Raw genomic sequence first — 18,168 nt, forward strand, 5'->3', positions numbered from 1 at the left:
TGTCTTAAAAAATATCAAATGCAAGGTAAACAAAGTGCGCAAAGTGCGCAAAGCAACTGTAAATCTCTGGGTGCAAACCAACTCGCAGACACAGATATACATACATGTGTACGTATGTATGTACATACGCAGTGCCGCGACCACCTGCTCTCTCCACTTTGTCGTATCAACAACACAGCATTAATTTTTCATGCAGATTTAACCGTTACATGACAGCACCAACAAGCGCTGCGTACAGTGGAGCGCCTTGCGAATGGAACCCAATTTATAGTTTGTTACCAAACGGGCGAACAAAAATTAAATACTCAAAATAATGGGGGAAATGCGAACTATTTATACTTGTCTTATTTTATTCATCAGCGTTGTCATACGCATTGTGGTATATTATGCAGTCAAACGTTAACTGCATTACTACTTAATTCAATTAACATATTGATAGAAAACAAATACTTCTCGCTATTGACCACTGTGCTCAGACACATCAATGTCAAACGGCAGATAAGCGTCGACAACAACAATGAAGCATCGAAACGAAACGAAACGAGACGAGACGAGACGAAACGCAGAAGAGCGAATAGCCAGAAAACGAAATATACAAAACTGTATACGAAGTGGGTGAGAATAGTAGCGACAAGAAAACGGCGACGACTTTTGTGAGTGGGACAAGTTGTGTGTGTTTCGTTACGAAAGATTGGAGGATGTTTTTTGGCTTGTTGTCAGCCCTGCGAATTGTTGCCGCGTTGTTTGATAAATGATGATGCGTGCCACATGACTGGCCCTATAAACGGACTCAACGCCACTACTCGAAGCATCTGGAGAAACCGAAACCGAAACCGAGAAATAAATAAGAAAAAACCCCAAAAGGCAGTGGCAGACAAATAGGCTCAGTGGCCGGGACAAAAGCAGTTCAACCTTTGAACCAGGCTAACTGGCTGACTGACTTGGCTAAAATAGATTGACAGTTGTACAAAGGGTATGCAAAAACCGAAAAGAGAAGTACAAAGAAAAGCAGCGTGAATCACATTAGCGTAAACAAAACTCATCTTGGGCTTCCTAGAAACTAAACTTTAATCAATTCATATTCCAACAAAATAGTTTGAAAAGAAATGTACAATGAAAAATACCTTTAAATTGCACATAAAACGTACGCATTTCTACTACATTTTGCCTTGGACTTTTGTAAATTGGCTCGCCTGACTGGCTTGACTCAAAACAAAAACCAATTTCCATTGGCATAAATAAATAGAAATCAAATTAAAGGAGGGAGAATGCTGTAGTCGAGTACCTCGAGTACCACGACTACCAGATACCCAACACTCGCCTGCTGCGAAGTTAGTAGCTCCACCTATCATACATACTTATCAACGAATCTATTATACCCTTCCCTCTGCGAGAATAGTGTATAATTAATTCAAACACAAAGTGCCACATACCATTCGCTCTCCCTTTGTTTTTGTCTGTATTTTTTTTTTTTTTGTAATTGTCTTCTTCCTTTCCTCCTTTTTGGCAACAAAGAGCAGCGAAGCAGCAATGTACATAAAAGGCAATAAAATTAAATCAAATCAAATGAAATGCGCATATGTATGGCGTTTTATGGGCTGCGCACCGCTTTCCAGGAGCACAAGACGGCCAAAAAGGACGAAACGAGACAAGGAGCTCGATTGGTTGGGTTAGTTAGGCAGTTAGGCAGTTAGACAGTTAGGAGGCGAAAGGATTAAGGCGAAAACCACACACAAAAAGGCAACTTGGCTGGGACAACCGCAACCTACACCAATTGGCGAGGCTTTGGGTGCGTTTTGTACCCTTTAAAATGTTAGTATTAAATGAAAAAAATCAATTAAGAAGAGCAGTGCTTAACTAATACATTAAGGTAATTGCTTACAATGCAGCTAATTATCTGTTTAATTTGTTTCATTTTTTTGTGTTTAATAGCGCTTTATTTATATTAGATATCACCACCTTTATACATATGTATATATGTGTATTACATTACATTTAAAGACCAACTTGTTACACATAAGCCATGCGTTTACATTTTATTGGATTTAATTTCATTTTATGAGTGTGAAAACAGCGTCGTTTATTCGAACTCAGCTCATTTCCGATGCCTTTTCTTGTTGGTGTCTCATTTCTGGCAATAAAATAAATCCACCGCAAAGCCGCTGCGGGTAGATTGCTCGGTTGACCCCAAAAAATAGGTGGATAGGTGGGGTCTCGGGTCCTCGGGACTTCGGGACTTCGGGACTTGGAAGAGCGGCAGCAGATGTTGTACATATGTATGTACATGGCCATAACCACTTGGCCGGAAAACGCAGATGGAGCAGGAGTTGCCCGAATCCTGGATCCAGGATGCTGGGTCCTGGAATTCCTTGAGCTGTCGGTGCATGGCTAATTCAGTTGTTTCGGCCACATTTCATCCGTTAATGTGTCGGTGCTCATCGCTGGATCCCCAAGGATATCTGTTTTTTCAGTGAGCAGTTAGACGAGCGAGTGGCATTCCAGCACAATGTCGCATCATATCCGAGTGCCCATTTCCTGTCCAGATATGCTTTCACCTTCTGGGGAATTCCCTTTGCACCCACTCTACACTGCAATTAAGCCGCTTATTAACTCAATTGTACTTTGCCATGCAGCTCTATATACTTAGTAGACTTGAGGCCAAACCTTATTGCGCTGAACTATTTATTGGCCATGTTCCTTGATTGCAGCATAAGTTTGCACAATTCGGAAAAATCGAACGATTATTTGAATGGAATTTCATTTTTTCCGAGTGAACTATCTTCCCTTCTTCCGCCTGCATCTCCTAGAGTCTTCTGCTCCCTTCGGTTTTGTGGTCATTTCAAATTTTCATTTCATTTGCCATAAAAAGGAAATTGGTTTCGTATGCCAGTTGACATGGCCCTTCTCCACCAGCCGAGGGATAGGCGGGGGCGGGGGGGTGTGTGTGTGTGTCCTGTGTGTGGCAGTTAAACACATAACTGCAGCAAACAACAAGCTGAAATACCTGACAAGGGAATGGTACTATGGAACTGTGGAGCAGCCTCTGCCAACGGAAACTGGAAAACTCATGGAAAACCACAAGGATGGGGATGGTTGGGGATGGCTGAGGATGGGTGGGCGTCGGCACTAAGCATAAATGCCAGGAGCTGGCCATCCGAGCTGTGTTTAAGCTCCTTCACCGCCATGTGGGCGAGTTTTCGTGACAGATTCCACCAGGCAAATGCAATAGTGGAGTTCTGGTGAGTCCTGGCAAAAATGGATGCCGGACTGCTTGCTTCCGGGGCGTTCATGTCCCTAATTAATGAACTGCTTATGACACCGCTTGGCCACTTATTAATGAACTGCTGCATCAACTGTGCCGCTTGGGGATTCCTTAGCACTTGCACTCGGCAGCTCCTCATCGGTGGTCCATTTAAATGAGTGGGCACAACGTGTGCCTTTGCTTCCGATGTTATTGGGTGTTTTCAATCAGAATGCCACATAGGTTTTGTGCGTTTTGCTCAAAATTAAAATTTCGCATATGTGTGCACACCTTTGAGATGTTTTGGTTTGATGTTTGCATAGTATATATGAGATTGTGGAGATTGGCTTTCAAAGTTAACGGCGGCTTTATTAGTAAATTGTATCCGTTGAGAAACGTTCAACAAAACGCATTACTACAATATATTGTTGCATTTTTTGTTTTGTTTTTAATTAAATTCCTTCTGCATGCTTTGCACCTTTCCATGCTTGCAAAGTGCAACTAACTTGAAAAATGTAGATTAACTCTTTTTCGCTCGGGATTTTATTCTCATCGTTTCCTTTTTTTTGTGTGTTCCTTGCACAAACAAATATTAAATTAACACTCACACGCGCGCTCACTGATTTGCTGCACAGAAATAAAGGCGAACAAATGTGGGAAACTGAAATACCAGAAGCTCACACAAATTTTAGAGTTAAATTCAGGTCAGGGTTGCCAGGCGCCCGCGACGACGGCGATGATGATGATGGCGAAGGGGATGATGACTTGGGTGGCAATGGTGGCAGACACACACACACACACACATGCACACACACGGACGCGGAGAAAGTGAAAGAGAACGAGAAAGGCCGAGAGAAAGGGAGTGCAATTTAGTTCAAAGGCATTAAAAGTGCAACCGAAACAAAATATATTTAGCATTGCGTTGCCAGCACGAACAGCAAAATTACAAAATAATTAAATATGAATGCAGCAACATTAAGCGCTTCGCTGCATTCTTTAATAATAAATACCAGCCAGCGAATCAACCAGAGCCACTTAAATATTAAAAATCTTTTAAATCAATGCCAGCCACACAACAGGTAGGCGCTACCAAATGCAAAGTGGAAGCCAACTGAAATGGCATCGAATATGTTGTTACCTCTTACAAATGCACCCAATTGAATTAGCCGCGCCAAAAAGACGTAGATACTTACTTCAGATACCTAGATACTCCACAGACATCAACTTTTTTAACACAGGTATTTTTTCAGTTTTTTTCGGTCCAAGAAATCAGTTTTCTAATCGTAATTCTGGAAGCTACATGCTTCATCTCAACATTCTAGCTTTTGTAGTTCCTGAGATCGAGGCATTCATACGGAGATGGCCAGATCAAGAATATATATGCTTTAATGGTCGGAAACGTTTTCTTCTGCCTGTTACATACTTTTCAACGAATCTAGTCTACCCTTTTACTCTACGAGTAACGGGTATATTTACAAAAAAAATTCAATCAAAAAAATTTTCAAAATTTGAATGCAGATTTTTAAGAATTGCGTTAGAAACATTTAGAGGTATGCCACTTCAAATTAAGATTAGTTGATTAAGATAAGTTGAGTTATGGAGTTTAGAACTTCAGCCTTGTGGTATTTCCTAATTTTTTCGAATTTCTTCAACATCATAACATCAAAAAAATTAAAAAAAAAATTTCTATATTTGAATGCAGATTTTTAGAGAATTGCGTTAGAAACAATTAGCGGTATGCCACTTCAAATTCGATTAAGATAATTAACACCCGATTAAGATTAATTAATTGACAAATTTCGAATTTGCGTAGTTTATTAGCTATTTGCACATGACACGTTAAAAAAATGTGGAATTTTTAGCGTCGATTTTTAGATACGACTTTGCATTTTTGCATACTGGCATTTCTGGCAAGTCGATGTGAACGGATTTACTGTCAATGGCCCAAAGCAACAAACCCCAGCTCATGTCTAACCCCTGCCACGCCCACGCCCCACGCTCCACGCCCCTTAGATGATGAAGAAGAGGAAGAAAAGCGGTAACAGCTGCAGGGTAAAATATGAGAAGTGAGAGGGAAAACCCTTCAAAGCTTTTTGGCTGCTGTTTGTTTGAAGTTGTTTTTTTTTTTTTTTTTTTCTTTTTTACGCCTTTTAAGTGGCAACTACTTTGCACCTCTCGGTGGTTCACACGCACACCTGCCACGCCCCCTCAGCCCCAAACGACGCCCATTCATGTCTGACTGTCTGTGGCGCCACCTCGTTCTAGTCAAGTGTTTTGGCCTTGAGTCGGTTGGTTCTCTTTTTTAGCCCATTTCTATAATATTTTCCCGGCTTCTTTTTTCTCTCACTTTTTTCTGCACCTTGGCACACATGTTACACCTGAGGGAGGCCACAAAGCACCACCTGCCCTTTGGCACACACACACACAAACACACACACACGCACACACTGCGTATACGCAATTTACGTAATCAAAGCCATGGGGAGGCGCACCTAAATGCATCAAAATTAAAATAAATAAATAATGTTGGCGAACTTTAAACGTAAGGTAAATAGCGTATGGTTTTATTTTCTGAACGAAAAACTCCATTTGTTACCGTAACATGGATTTCATTTTGAAACGAATTTATTTCGTTTTGTAAAAATAACACTAGCAAACAGCAACAAAAAATTCGATTACGTTTGGAATTAACACAAATTTTAGTCAGAAATAAATAAAGCTTATCTCAAAATCAAAAAAAAAAAACAAAAAACAAACAAATGAAATATAAAGCCTAATAAATAAGTTGAAGAAAATATGTATATGTATGAAATTCCCATGCTGAACGGCATTTTGCAATTATCTGCAGGCTGAAATGCAAAACAAATTTATATAAATTACGCTGCAGGGGAGGGGAGGTGAAAGGGCCAATGATTAATGGTATAAAATTAAATTTTGCGGCTTTTTAATCAACAGAAATCAACTTATAATTCATCAAGCCCGCGCAATATTAATTTGGCGCAGCTTTTATTTATACTTTAACACCAATTTCGTAGCGTTTAAGATGTTGTGCATATTAACACCACTCTAATAAAACAATCTAAAAAACATAAATTAGGTATAAATTTAGGCATAAGCACAAAGCAGCTAATAAAAAAGTAGAAGGTTAAGTATGAAGTGGGCGGGCAATGGGTTAATGTGGCTATGTGCTGGTTCCGCTGCTTATGGGGTTAAAGGCGAGGGTGGGGGCTCTATAAGGGTTAAGGGGCTTGGGTTTTGGGGGGAGGGGGGAGGGGCCTGGGAAATCGGAGGCTGCGGTGGCGCCCAAATTGATGCATGTGCAGCAGCACGTTCCGGCAATGCCACTAAATCCCCTCTGGGACAACAGGCGACAGGCGGAAGCCACAAAAAGGGGCGTGGCAGCGCATGGAGGGCGGTTTATTTGAAAAAGCTGCATCGATATGTTATTTGCATGTGTCCAAAAGGAGCGCACTTTTCGGGGGGCGGTGGGTTGGGGTTTTCGGTTGGGTTTTCCACCAGCCAAGCAAATACCGTGGCAACTTTTTGCCACGCGAAAACTTTCTCAGGCAAGTTTATGCATGAATAAAGTGAAAAGCTGCAGGCAAACACATGCACTGCAAACGAAACTGGTGTCCTTAAAGCGGAGACCATCAATGAAACAATTTCCGTGCCTTAAAACCCAAGCCCATTCGCAATTTCCAGCCTCTGTCCGTAGAAATGTAGCCTAATTTTGCGCATACACAAACTGGCATGGATTTCGCGCAGTGCACGGACCCAAACTGATACACTTATGCACACGCAGACACAGTTGCCACAGCGAAATAGCAGAAAAATGTCATTTCGTGTTCTACTCACATGCGCATAATCCGGCGAAAAGTTGCATTTTATTTAGTGCAGACAAGACACGACAACATATGTTGGCCTACTTCAAATTCGCATTAGGCAGCTTGAAGCCTTGGATTCGCTTTAATTAACTCGATAAACAATTGGGCATGTGGTGTAGTACGTACTGCGATTTCAGGCCAGATTCTGTCAGTAATCACTCGAAAACCAGAGTTTAAATTCAAATTCACATACAACTTTACTAGTTAACTAAAAGATACACATATAAGTTCTTTTTTCACAGAAAAAAGACAGTAATATTCGAACACAGGTCAACTTACACACAATATTTACATAACTCAAACCATTTTTCTGCAGCAAAGTGCAGTATTATACAATAATAAAATACAATACTATCAAAAAGATCTTTACATCGTAAATATAATAGCTATATCCTTGTTATTTGAATTGCCATAAATATTAAACTGCAATATAATAACATTTGGCATTAATAACAACAAATCCGCCTGTCCCTTTGTCAACGAAGACCGATCACAAGATCTGCTGCTTCCTGTGCATCCGCATATGCCGATTCAGGGAGTTCTCCGCCAAAAAGGATGCGGTGCAAATGGGGCACTTGAAGGGGTGCTCCTTGGAATGGAGCCGTAGCATGTGACCCTGGAGACTGGAGTTCCATAGGAAGGCGCGCGAGCACTCGTTGCACTTGTAGGGCTTATCGCCAGTATGTATGCGGGCATGCACATTGAGCACGGATTGGGTGGCAAAGGATTTGGAGCAGGCGTTGCACTTGTAGGGCTTCTCGCCCGAATAATTCCGTATGTGCGACTGAAAATCGTAGTCGGTGGCAAACGTCTTGGGGCAGTGGGTGCACTTGAAGGGTCGTACTCCCGTGTAGGTTTGGATATGCCGCTGAAGGCATGTCTTCTTTCGGTACGCGTTCGAGCAATGCGTGCACTTGAATGGCCGTTCGCCGGTGTGAATGGTCTGGTGCTCCTTCAGGTATCTGGCCGATTTGAATCTCTTCGGGCAGCGGGAGCACTCGAATGGCCTCTCCTTCGTGTGCACTATGAGGTGTTCCTTTAGCGCGAACGAGCGATGATAACTCTTTGGGCAATGTGGGCATTGATGCTTGCGGTCTGGTTCCACACTGTTGTTATCGTGCATCTCATCGACTCGAGGACTACCTTCCAGGACATTCTCTTCTATGTCCTCAGTCTTTATGTGCTGATCGACCGGATCGAGTTCGCAGTAGTCTTCTTCCTCTGAGAGATCTTCGTCAATGGGCTCATTCTTGACGTGGCATTGGAATCTCTCATCCTCGGCAGACTCTTCCTCTGGGAGATGTAATGAAGCCTCTTCTTTTGCAGAATTTGCTCTGGGGTCTTTTATATATTCGCATGTGAATTGCTCGCCTTTGGGATCTCTTTCCGTTGGGAAACCGTTGTTGGTTTGGAATGGATCATCTTTGAAGGGCTCTTCGTGGGGCAAAGTAGTTTCAAACTTCTCCATCTTGACTTGGAATCGGTGTTCATTGGTAGGCCCTACTTGCGACAAGTCCTCTACGGTTTCTTCCTTCTTAACTTGGCAACGAAACTGTTGGTCGCTCGTTTCCTTGTCATCCAGCGAAACCTTGCATACAGACTCATTGAGAAACTGGTGACTCGTTCGGAATTTCGTGATTATGTCAAAGGCACTTTTAGCATCCTTTAGGCAGGACAGACAAATGGTTTCGGGTAGGAAATCGCCTCTAGAAAGGGGAAAGTGTATGCACTGCGATACCATATCCGCAATATTACATCCCAAGTATTGGGGATCATCAAATATATTGACCATGACTTTCGAACTTTCCAAGCAAGTTCGGCATATTGACTTTGTCCTAAAATGCAGGCATTTAATGTATTCTTACAATAGATTGTCGTTCATATGCACTTACATTTTCCTATTATATTACATTTTGCAAGTCAAATCAACAAATCATTTTGTTTACCTCTATATTGCACTAATCACCCTGTTCAACCGGTTTAGCCAGTGCTGCTAACGTAAAACACTAGCTAAGTTTGGTAGCTAAAAGTAAATGTATTTTTAAAAATGCATTAATATCAATAGCTTATAGCTTAAAGCTTACTCATTTTGTAAAATGCTGTGCAACCAAAACAGAAATAACAACAAAAATTGGCTCACAAAATAGTCAAATAGCCAAAAATTTGGCGGCAGCATAGCTAAAATAATAATAAGTAAATAAAGTAAAAACAAGCAGGACATTCGTGAGCAATTGAGAAGTTGTGTTGCATTTTTATTTCGCATCAAAACTTTAATAATAAATTGAATAATAATCAAAAAAAAAAAACCGGTAGCTATTTTAGTCAGTGCTGCAAAACGCACCCTTAAAACACCATAAAAAAAAATCTATCGAACGCCATGTTGAGGGGGCCTAGCACGTTCAGTCACAACGGTCATGCACACCATTTGCTATTAACATAACAAAATAAATAATCCATGCTAATGAGAGATGTTGTAACATGCGCTGAGACATTTTCCTACATTGATTTGCCAGACGTATAAATACACGTGCAAAATGTAACGAGTAACAGCCACTTTAAATTTCAATTCAAACCTAACAGAGTCTGTTGCGGCCCGGCTGTTAACTAACAGCGGCGTACGTCAGGCGCCGTCCAGCCCGGTTTGATCGTGCATTCGACCGATTAATCGGTCCGTGCCGCCTGTGCAATCGTTTTAAGCGTCGTTCCGTTCCATGCAAATTGCGAAAAAGTGTCGGAAAATTGAGGAAAAATATGTCGTTATCCAGTGCCAACGTGTGAGGGCCACCGTACGCGAACAATAGCTAGCCGAATTACCAGTGCATTTATCGCATAGCCGGCGTTTTTCCGTTCGCCGAAAAACACTCAAAAGGGTAAAAAGATAGCCACTTCTTTGCCCGTGTACGTGTGCGTGTGTTTGCGTGTCTTTAAGTGTGTGTGTGCCAGCGCTCGCTGTTGTGTGCGTGTGTGTGTGTGTGTGTGTATGTGAAGAAAACGCCGCACACTGCGAAAATTTTCCTTTCCTTTCCCCAACGGTCGAATATAACCGCTAAAATTGTGGAAAAACAGGAGAAAACCCCCAAGCGGAAGAAGAAGACTGCAGCCAGTAAAATGTCTGCAGTTTATTCGCCGCAACCGCCGCAGCAGCAGCCGCAACAGCAGCAGCAACTGCAGCAGCAGCCTCCCCCGCCACAACAACAACAACAGCAGCAGCAACAGCAGCAACAACAACTGCAGCAACCGCCACCAAACTCCGCGCCCAATCAACAGCCGCCTGGATCCGGAGTAGGTCCCGGCGGAGGAGGCGGTGGTGGACCAGGCGGCGGTGGCATCCTGCCCATGGGCATGCAGCAGCAGCAGCAACGGCCGCCCATGGGCGTGCCAGGATCGCCGGGCAGCATCATCTCTGGCGGCGGCGGTGGTGGTGGAGTTGTTGGCGGCGGCGGTGGAATGCCCGGTGGCGGAATGATGGTCACACCGCCGTCCACTCCACGCGGTGGCGCCAATATGCAAGGCGGCGGCGGCGGCGGTGTGACGCAGCAAGTCAACTCGGCTCAAATACAAAAGATGCTCGACGAGAACTGCGGCCTCATCCAGACAATTCAGGACTTCCAGAGCATGGGCAAGGCGCAGGAGTGCATGTCCTACCACGTCGCGCTGCATCGCAATCTGGTCTACCTCGCCCAGTTGGCCGATCCCGCCATGAACATCTCACAGATACTGCCGGTGGGTAAACAAAATGAATAAATGCGAATACGATAGGATATGCTATTCCGTGATCACTGCTCCGTGAAATCCATGCAAAGACAACATCATTTCTGTTCCCCAATAATGTATTCAATCCATTCCCAGCCGCCGCACATCCTCCAAACGCAGGCGATGCAGCAGGGCGGCCAGCAGACGCCGCCAACTGGACCGCACGGCATGCTGGGCGGTCCGCCGCAGCAGCAGCAGCAGCCCGGCCAGGGTCCGGTGCCGGGACAACCGGGCCAGGGTCCGCCGCAGATGGGCATGCAGCAGCACGGCGGCGATCCCCAGGGACCGCCCGTTCAGATGCCGCCCTACGGCGCCCAGCAGCAACAGCAGCCGCAGCCGCATCCTGGCCTGCCGCCGGGCGCCCAACAGCAATCTCAGCAGCAGCAACAGCAGCAGCAACAACAACAACAGCAGGCAGCAGCGGCGGCGGCAGCAGCAGCGGCAGCAGCCGTAGCAGCCGGCCAACAGCAGGGACCGCAGGTCAGCCAAGCGGGTCCGCAGTCGCAGCAGCAGCAGCAGCATCCCGTCTACCGCAACGCCCAGGGTCAGGGACAGCCGGGAGCTGGCCAGGGACCTGGTCAGGGCCAGGGGCCGGGTCAGTCTGTGATCAATCCAAATGCCGCGCCCAGTAAGTGTAACGTCAATGCCGGTCAAGAATTTGAAGATGAGCAGTCGTGGATGGAAAATTTTTTGAATGAATTCGACCTGGATGCTCTTAATTTTGACGAACTCCTGTGATATTTTCTGTGTTTATTTTCTGAATATAATTCGAAATCCTAATGCATCTATAGTTTATTTTGAGTACAACATATTGTGCACCCGAAACGTGATTTTACTCAGCTTTCAATCATCTTTTGCCTTGCAGATCAACAGCGTCCCAACAACGGACCCCTGTCCGGACCCCAGAATCCCCAGCAGCAGCAGCCGCAACCAGGCGGCCAACAGCCGCCCAACCAGCAGCAGCAGGGCGGTCCCGGCGGACCAGGACCACAGCCAGGAGCCGGCGGACCCGGTGTGCCGCCGCCGCAGAGTCCGTACCGCGTCAGCTACCAGCAGCAACAGCAGCAGCACAGCCACTATCCGGGCTATCCTCCACAGCCGCAGACGCAGTACCAGCCGCAGGGCGCCTATCCCTACGGACCGCCAACCCAGGGCTACGGTCCACCGCCACCGGGTCCACCGAATGCCGCTCAAGGTGGCTACCATCATGGTCCAGCTGGTGCGGCGACGGGAGCCAGTGGGCACGGCTATCAGCCAAATGCCGGAGCCGGTCAAGGACCACCGCCGGGTGCATATCCACCGCCGCCCGGCAGCCAGCAGGTTCCACCGGTGCCAGGGCAACAGCAGCCGCCGCCGGGACCACCACCACCCGGACAACCGCCGACCGGTGGCCAACAGCCGCCACCTGGACCGCCGCAGAGTCAATACGGTCCGCCGCCGCCGCAGAACTCTGCTGGAGGACCGCCTCCAATGGGCTATGCGGGCTATCCGCCAAATCCCGGACAGTATGGCCAGGCGGGAGCGGGAGGAGGGCCACCGCCCAGTGGCTACTGGCCGCCGCCACCACCCACAAGCAGCGCTCAGAGTCCCTATCAGGCGTATCAACAGCAGCAGCAAGCAGCCGCTGGTGGCGGAGCGGGTGCACCACCGGGCAGTAGCTACCCGGGTGGACCACCGACTAGTGGGGCAGCGCCACCACCACCGCCGGGCGGAGCCTACAGCACCACGGCGCCCAGTCAGACGCCACCGCCACAGGGTGGCGGCGGAGCAGGCGGTGGCAACACCAATCCAAACGGACCCAACGCACAGCAATCGACGCCGCCGCCGCAGGGAGGAGCTGGTGGTGGAGCGGGGCCCAGCGGACCTGGCGGAGCTGGTCAGCAGTATGCGGGACCGCCGCAGCAACAGCAGCAACAACAACAGCCACCGGGCGTGGTGGTTTCCGGTGTGGCGCCGCTGTCCACGCAAGTCCAGCCCACATACTCCACGCCGGGCAATTATAATCAGCAGCCTGGCGCCCCGCCGCCGCCGCAACAGCAGCAACAACAGCAGCAGCAACAGACACCACCATCGGCTGGCGGATCCGCTGGCGGTGGCGGAGCACCAAATGCCCAGGGACAAGGCAATCAGCAACCGCCTCCGAATGGAGCCACACCGCCGATGCCGCCGAATCAATACCAGCCGGCGCCGGGCGCACCACAAGGTCCGTACGGAGGACCGCCTCCACCGCAGGCCTACGGACCACCGCCACCGGGGAGCGCGTATCCCGGCCACGCATACCATCAGCCACCTCAGGCCGGCGGCTATGCACAATACCCGCCCACGCAGGGCTATCAGGGCTATCGGCCCGCCGGGGCACAGATGCCGCCGCCAGGAGCCCCCCAGGGGCCACCACCCACCGGCGCATACGGATATTACAGCCAACAGCCGCCCCAATGAGGAAGGGACAGCCTATTACCGCCGCTGCCACCTGGCTGTCTCCACAACAAGTAATTCTCGTCTGGGATTCGCTGGTTGAAGCTGGAGAGGATTCACAGGCCGAACACCAAGGAAATCCGGAGAGGATTGCAGGAGGCCAGTTGGAGGAGGTGGTGCAGCGCGAGTAATAGCATAACTGGATGGCGACGACAAGGAGCAGACGACGATGCAGATTGCGTAACACTAGGCATATGATTAAGATTTGTATCAGTGGGTGTGGAGCAGGAGGAGGACTACGATTAGAGCTAAGAGTGGCAGCCGCAGAAAATGAAGTATAAGTAGGATTACAGATAGGAGAAAGACGAGTAAGCATAAGACTTAAAGTAGGCAAAAATAACGACGAACTAAGATTTGATGTTAAATCGAGATGCACATTCAGGGTTCCCACATGCAAGCAGCGAATTCCTCGCATTTCGATTGAGCTGGCGACTTATCTAAAGGGAAGCAAGGAGAGTTTATTAGTTTCGGTGATACATAGCAGACGGATAAGTGGCTCGTGGCAGAAGTAGCACAACCGAGACCGTATATCTAGAACAAGAGAAAACACGAAGTGTAGTCCATTAAGGGAAGTAGCGATCTAGAACTAAGTAAGCTGATGAAAATGCGCAAGCGAACAAGAAACCGTGTCCTAGGCCCAAAACACCAGACAAAATTGATGGATCGATTACTCGGGATGCTCACGAACACACAAATTCCTGGTTGAGTGACGAAAGTGTCAGTTCTTTAAGCTAGTACTTTTAGCTTAGTGCTGCGATCCGTCACTTGGATTCGCAATGGGCTGTGTAGTCTGTAGGCAATTATAAGCGATATTGGTCCTATAACTACAAATACTTGATGGGTTTTCCAAGAATTACCCTTGTTGCCATTACATTTATGATGGTTTTATAGATTACGCCGCCTTTCTGGGAATTTCCAATCCATAGCAATCGACCCATCCTATTATATATATATTAATTCTCTCTTAAGTAGGTTCCGCTCCTCTTTAAAAACGATCATTCTAAACGATTTATACATATGCATATATAAATATACTTAAGTGTAAGGAGGAGGACGACGGAGCAGCAGAATAGTGCGTGTTTTTAACATAATTAATCCGCTATATATTTAAACTATTTTTTTATTTTTTTTGTATTTTTGTGTGCGTTTTTGTAGATGTCTGTTTTTAGAGTTCGTACAGTTTTGTGTAGCAATTTTACATTTAATTATCCTTGGTACCCGTTTCCCCGATTTCTTCCAATAGAGTTTTGCAAAGAAAGATTGTAATTTGAAAAATCCAATTTATATATACATACAATAAGCTTAAATTTACTATTTAAAGTAAAAGTAAAAAATATAAGTAGCAAGCGGAAATCATGCAAAAATCTTACATTTAAAGTTCAACAAAAAGCGAGAACATTGAAATGAAGCGAATTCATTGGACATTTGAGCATTGAACGAGCGGTGTACAGTGAACACTCTCCATACAAACGCAGATACATATAAATGCCAATAATCCTAAAGAAAAATTAATTTTTAACTGCAATTGAAATGTAAACTGAAATACTATTTGTAAGTACTGTTACCGATTATTACCATTATTTGCTTGCACTTTAGAGTTCCAAATTGATATCTAAATTATTTATTAAATAAACAAATTACTTAAGATTAGTTAAAATCGAAACCTAAGAGCTGAAAATTTGGAAAACATTTTCGCAACTCCAGCAAGGTAACATTGAAATCGATACGTATTTCCAAATGTTCCACTAGACGCATGGAATCTTTCTCGCCCTAATTAAGAGTCTGGCTATTTCTGCGCTGCTCTAATCCGATTTGATATAATCTGATTCCATATACCGATTACTTCAGGATCCACATCGAGACATTTTGATACATGTTTATCAAATAGCATTTAGAAATTTCTATTTTCGAAATGCAAAATAAAAACGAAATCGAAATCGAAAAAGTTATAAAAACAAACCGTGCATTTTCACTTGCTTTATTTGGATACAAATTCCTTTCTCAGTTAAAAACTATATTTTGCAACTCTCTTATATTCCGATTTCTTTAGCCTTAAAAATAGGCTGCGAGTTTGAATAGAAACAGTCTTAATAAAAGGAAATACTGTTTTTAAATACACTTAAATATATTCAATGGCCATTTAAAACGAGAATTGCCACCCGTTTTATCCCCTTGGGTAATTTTAAATCCCCACCGAAGCAAGGAATGTGTTTTGTGATATTACTTTATTGGAATTGTAAGGGTATACTATCAGTGGGAGCTTATCACGACTCCCGGTGGCTGTTTGAGTGTCATCTCCTAGTCCTGCTCCTCCTCTTCCTCGTCGAGATCTTCCAGCAGCGGCTGGTCGCCCGATACCGATGCTCTCGATGATGCAATTCCAGCTACACCCAATGCCGCTGCTCCTGCTGCTGCCAATCTGTCGCCCTCGGCAGCTGATTCATCGGCGGCCGTGCCGCGCCGGAATATCTTGTTGAAGATCTTCACAAAGTTCTTGGGCGCCGACGCCTGACGGCCCACAATGATCATCTTGGTGGCCACACTGTGGATGGGTCCGAAGGCGAGGGCCACCACCGTGCAGGCCAGACAGATCACATTGTACGGCATGCTGAAGTCCGGCGTGGGCAGCGAGACGATCAGCGCTTCCGTATGCAAACTGAGCACATAAGTCGGCCGGGTGGCATTGAACGAATGCTCGAAGAGATGCCCCTCCGGCGGCAGAGCGGTATAGTTTCTGCCCATCGGCAGTTGGCTGGACACAATGGCGGAGCCGATATAGTGGCCGTGATTCGCATCCGGCGGATATTCAAGCCATTTGAGCAACAGGTAATCCACATCGATTGTTATCAGCGCCGATGTTTGGCCGGGCAGCATGAAGCCGATTTCCAGGTGGGAGGGCAGTTCCCTCTGCTTGCCGGGCGTATAGTGGAGCAGCTTGAAGGGCAGTCGCTGGCGTCCGTATTCGTTAACCCGCTGCGGCTTGCGGCGAATGGAAAGGGTGTGCAGATAGGCGTGCACGTACCACGGTATCACCTCCTGCAGCATGATGGGCAATGCATCGTAATGCGAGTTGGTCACCTCCGTAACGATCCTGCCGCGCTCCTGGCCATGCCCCAATAGATAACGATGAACCGTCACCGGCGGCAGCGATGGCTTTGCCAGATTACGCCTGCGATTCTCGGTCTTTGGCGCGAGCCAGGCCACATTAAACAGCCGTTCGCCGGGCTCCTTGAACTGCTCGTGCATATCGTAGACAGAGTAGACAACACTATGCCCACCACGAGTGCTCTTCACCTGGTGCACGGGTTCCGGAACCAATTGGTAGTGCTCGCCCTGCTCGTTGCGCTGCACATAGATCTTGGAGCTCTCGGCCAGCTCACAGAAGCCATTCAGTCCCATGCCGAATAGACGGCGCAGCGAGAAATCATTATTGCTCAGCTCGAACAGCCGGAGATCGTATACCAAGTTGGCCGTTTGGGTCAGCTCCACAATGCAGTTGTCCTCATCGTGATCCTCGCACAGCACACGCACCTTCAGGCCCAGTGAATGGTACTTGGTGTTGTGCACGTGTCCCGAGTTGAGAAGCGAGGCGAAGCCTGAGGCACTGCCGCATGGCAGTAGTTTCTTCCACGGCGTCAGATTCTCCGTGCACACAATCTCACGCGGCAGTGTGGCGTAGCGAACGAATCTCTGGCCATTGGCTGGCATGAATTGTGGACGGATCAAGTGCCTCGGTGCAATGCTATTCGTATTGTCCACGAAATTCAGCGAGGCGCACAAAACGCCAGAGAACACGTTGGCCAACTCCTTCCACTGACGGTCCACTTCTCGGTTGGTCAAATTCGCGCCACTGAACCACGCCCACATCTCGGCACCGCTGGTGGCCTCCACAATGGGATAGCCCCATGTCTCGTAGCGCCACAATCCCTGGGTCAGGCCAATGTGCAGCTCCTTCACCGCAAACTGCTGCAACAGCTCCGCAATCACCCGGGGCGTCAATTGGGTGTGGTAAACTGGAATAGCAAATGGAAACTATATAAAAAACACTCAAGCTCACGGCAAGCAGAAGTTGGAATGGATGATTATTGTCAATATCGTGAATGGGACATGGTGCAATCTCTTGGTCACTGGGAAGTGTAGTCTTCGGTCATCTGTTCAAGCACCATTGTAATGAAATATTTAAATGGAACTACTGGGGTGTTCTTTGCTTTTCATAACAAGTGGTAAAGTTATGGACTCTGGAATTGAAATGATGCGAACTGCAGTCGCCGGAAACTCACGATTGTCCTTTTCGCCATAGTGCCAGCGCGTGGTGAACTGGAAGTAGGTGTTGACATGGTGGCCGGGCAATGGACGAACCACTAGCTCCTCGTGGAAGCGTTCGTCATCCCGTCCCAAATTCGAGCCGGCATTAAATGCAACCAGCAGCAGCAAGACAAACGCCACCGCATACATCCTAGCCCATTGGTTCAGTACCAGTTTCGCCGCCTGTAGTCCGTTTCGGTCCTCACCTTTCGTTTGGTGGGTTCCTTAATTTTAATGTCTTTAAATAATACAATTTTATTTTTCGGGCAGACCGTTTCATACCCAAACATACTGAAATATACTACATTATACTCTGTGGGGGGGAGATACCACTCAAAATTGCGTGCAATTAAAAACATTTATTTCCTGCACACATATATTGTTGTATCTGCTTTAAAATGGCACACAGACTAACTTAAAGTAAAAATGTTTAATTCTTAAAAATGCAAAATGCAACGCACCACTGAGTGCTGTTAAATCTAGAATTTAGTATTTATTTTCGGTGTCTTG

At 46.5% G+C, this 18,168-nt stretch overlaps 3 protein-coding genes across 3 annotated transcripts; 1 reads left to right on the forward strand and 2 right to left on the reverse strand.

The window, feature by feature from the left end:
* Positions 1–7,585: 7,585 nt before the first annotated feature.
* Positions 7,586–9,127, reverse strand: LOC6550533 (putative zinc finger protein 286B). The gene is made up of 2 exons (XM_001977894.3): positions 9,018–9,127; positions 7,586–8,960 (listed from the first exon to the last, which is right to left on the reverse strand). Coding segments are annotated over exons 1-2 (1,347 nt in total). The 5' UTR covers positions 9,020–9,127; the 3' UTR covers positions 7,586–7,615.
* Positions 9,128–9,737: 610 nt separating this feature from the next.
* LOC6550534 (basic proline-rich protein) lies at positions 9,738–13,683 on the forward strand. The gene is made up of 3 exons (XM_001977895.3): positions 9,738–10,848; positions 10,975–11,506; positions 11,744–13,683. The coding sequence occupies exons 1-3, from the start codon at positions 10,234–10,236 to the stop codon at positions 13,315–13,317; spliced, it is 2,721 nt and encodes a 906-aa protein (XP_001977931.2). The 5' UTR covers positions 9,738–10,233; the 3' UTR covers positions 13,318–13,683.
* A 1,641-nt stretch (positions 13,684–15,324) lies between these two features.
* Positions 15,325–18,144, reverse strand: LOC6550535 (GPI transamidase component PIG-T). The gene is made up of 2 exons (XM_026982284.1): positions 17,634–18,144; positions 15,325–17,366 (listed from the first exon to the last, which is right to left on the reverse strand). Exons 1-2 carry the CDS (start codon positions 17,806–17,808, stop codon positions 15,652–15,654), a joined length of 1,890 nt encoding a protein of 629 aa, XP_026838085.1. The 5' UTR covers positions 17,809–18,144; the 3' UTR covers positions 15,325–15,651.
* Between the last annotated feature and the right edge of the window lie 24 nt (positions 18,145–18,168).

This window comes from Drosophila erecta, unplaced genomic scaffold (genome assembly GCF_003286155.1).
Source record: "Drosophila erecta strain 14021-0224.00,06,07 unplaced genomic scaffold, DereRS2 tig00000126-arrow-pilon, whole genome shotgun sequence".
Classification (NCBI taxonomy): domain Eukaryota; kingdom Metazoa; phylum Arthropoda; class Insecta; order Diptera; family Drosophilidae; genus Drosophila; species Drosophila erecta.

Bases quoted from the DNA above. Each gene is read 5' to 3' on its own strand.
- LOC6550534 (XM_001977895.3), top strand. From the start codon at position 10,234: ATGTCTGCAGTTTATTCGCCGCAACCGCCGCAGCAGCAGCCGCAACAG. The intron at 10,849-10,974 runs GTGGGTAAACAA...ATCCATTCCCAG, and splicing joins ACATCTCACAGATACTGCCG to CCGCCGCACATCCTCCAAAC. The intron at 11,507-11,743 runs GTAAGTGTAACG...TTTGCCTTGCAG, and splicing joins CAATCCAAATGCCGCGCCCA to ATCAACAGCGTCCCAACAAC.
- LOC6550535 (XM_026982284.1), bottom strand. From the start codon at position 17,808: ATGTATGCGGTGGCGTTTGTCTTGCTGCTGCTGGTTGCATTTAATGCC. The intron at 17,367-17,633 runs GTGAGTTTCCGG...TTGCTATTCCAG, and splicing joins CTATGGCGAAAAGGACAATC to TTTACCACACCCAATTGACG.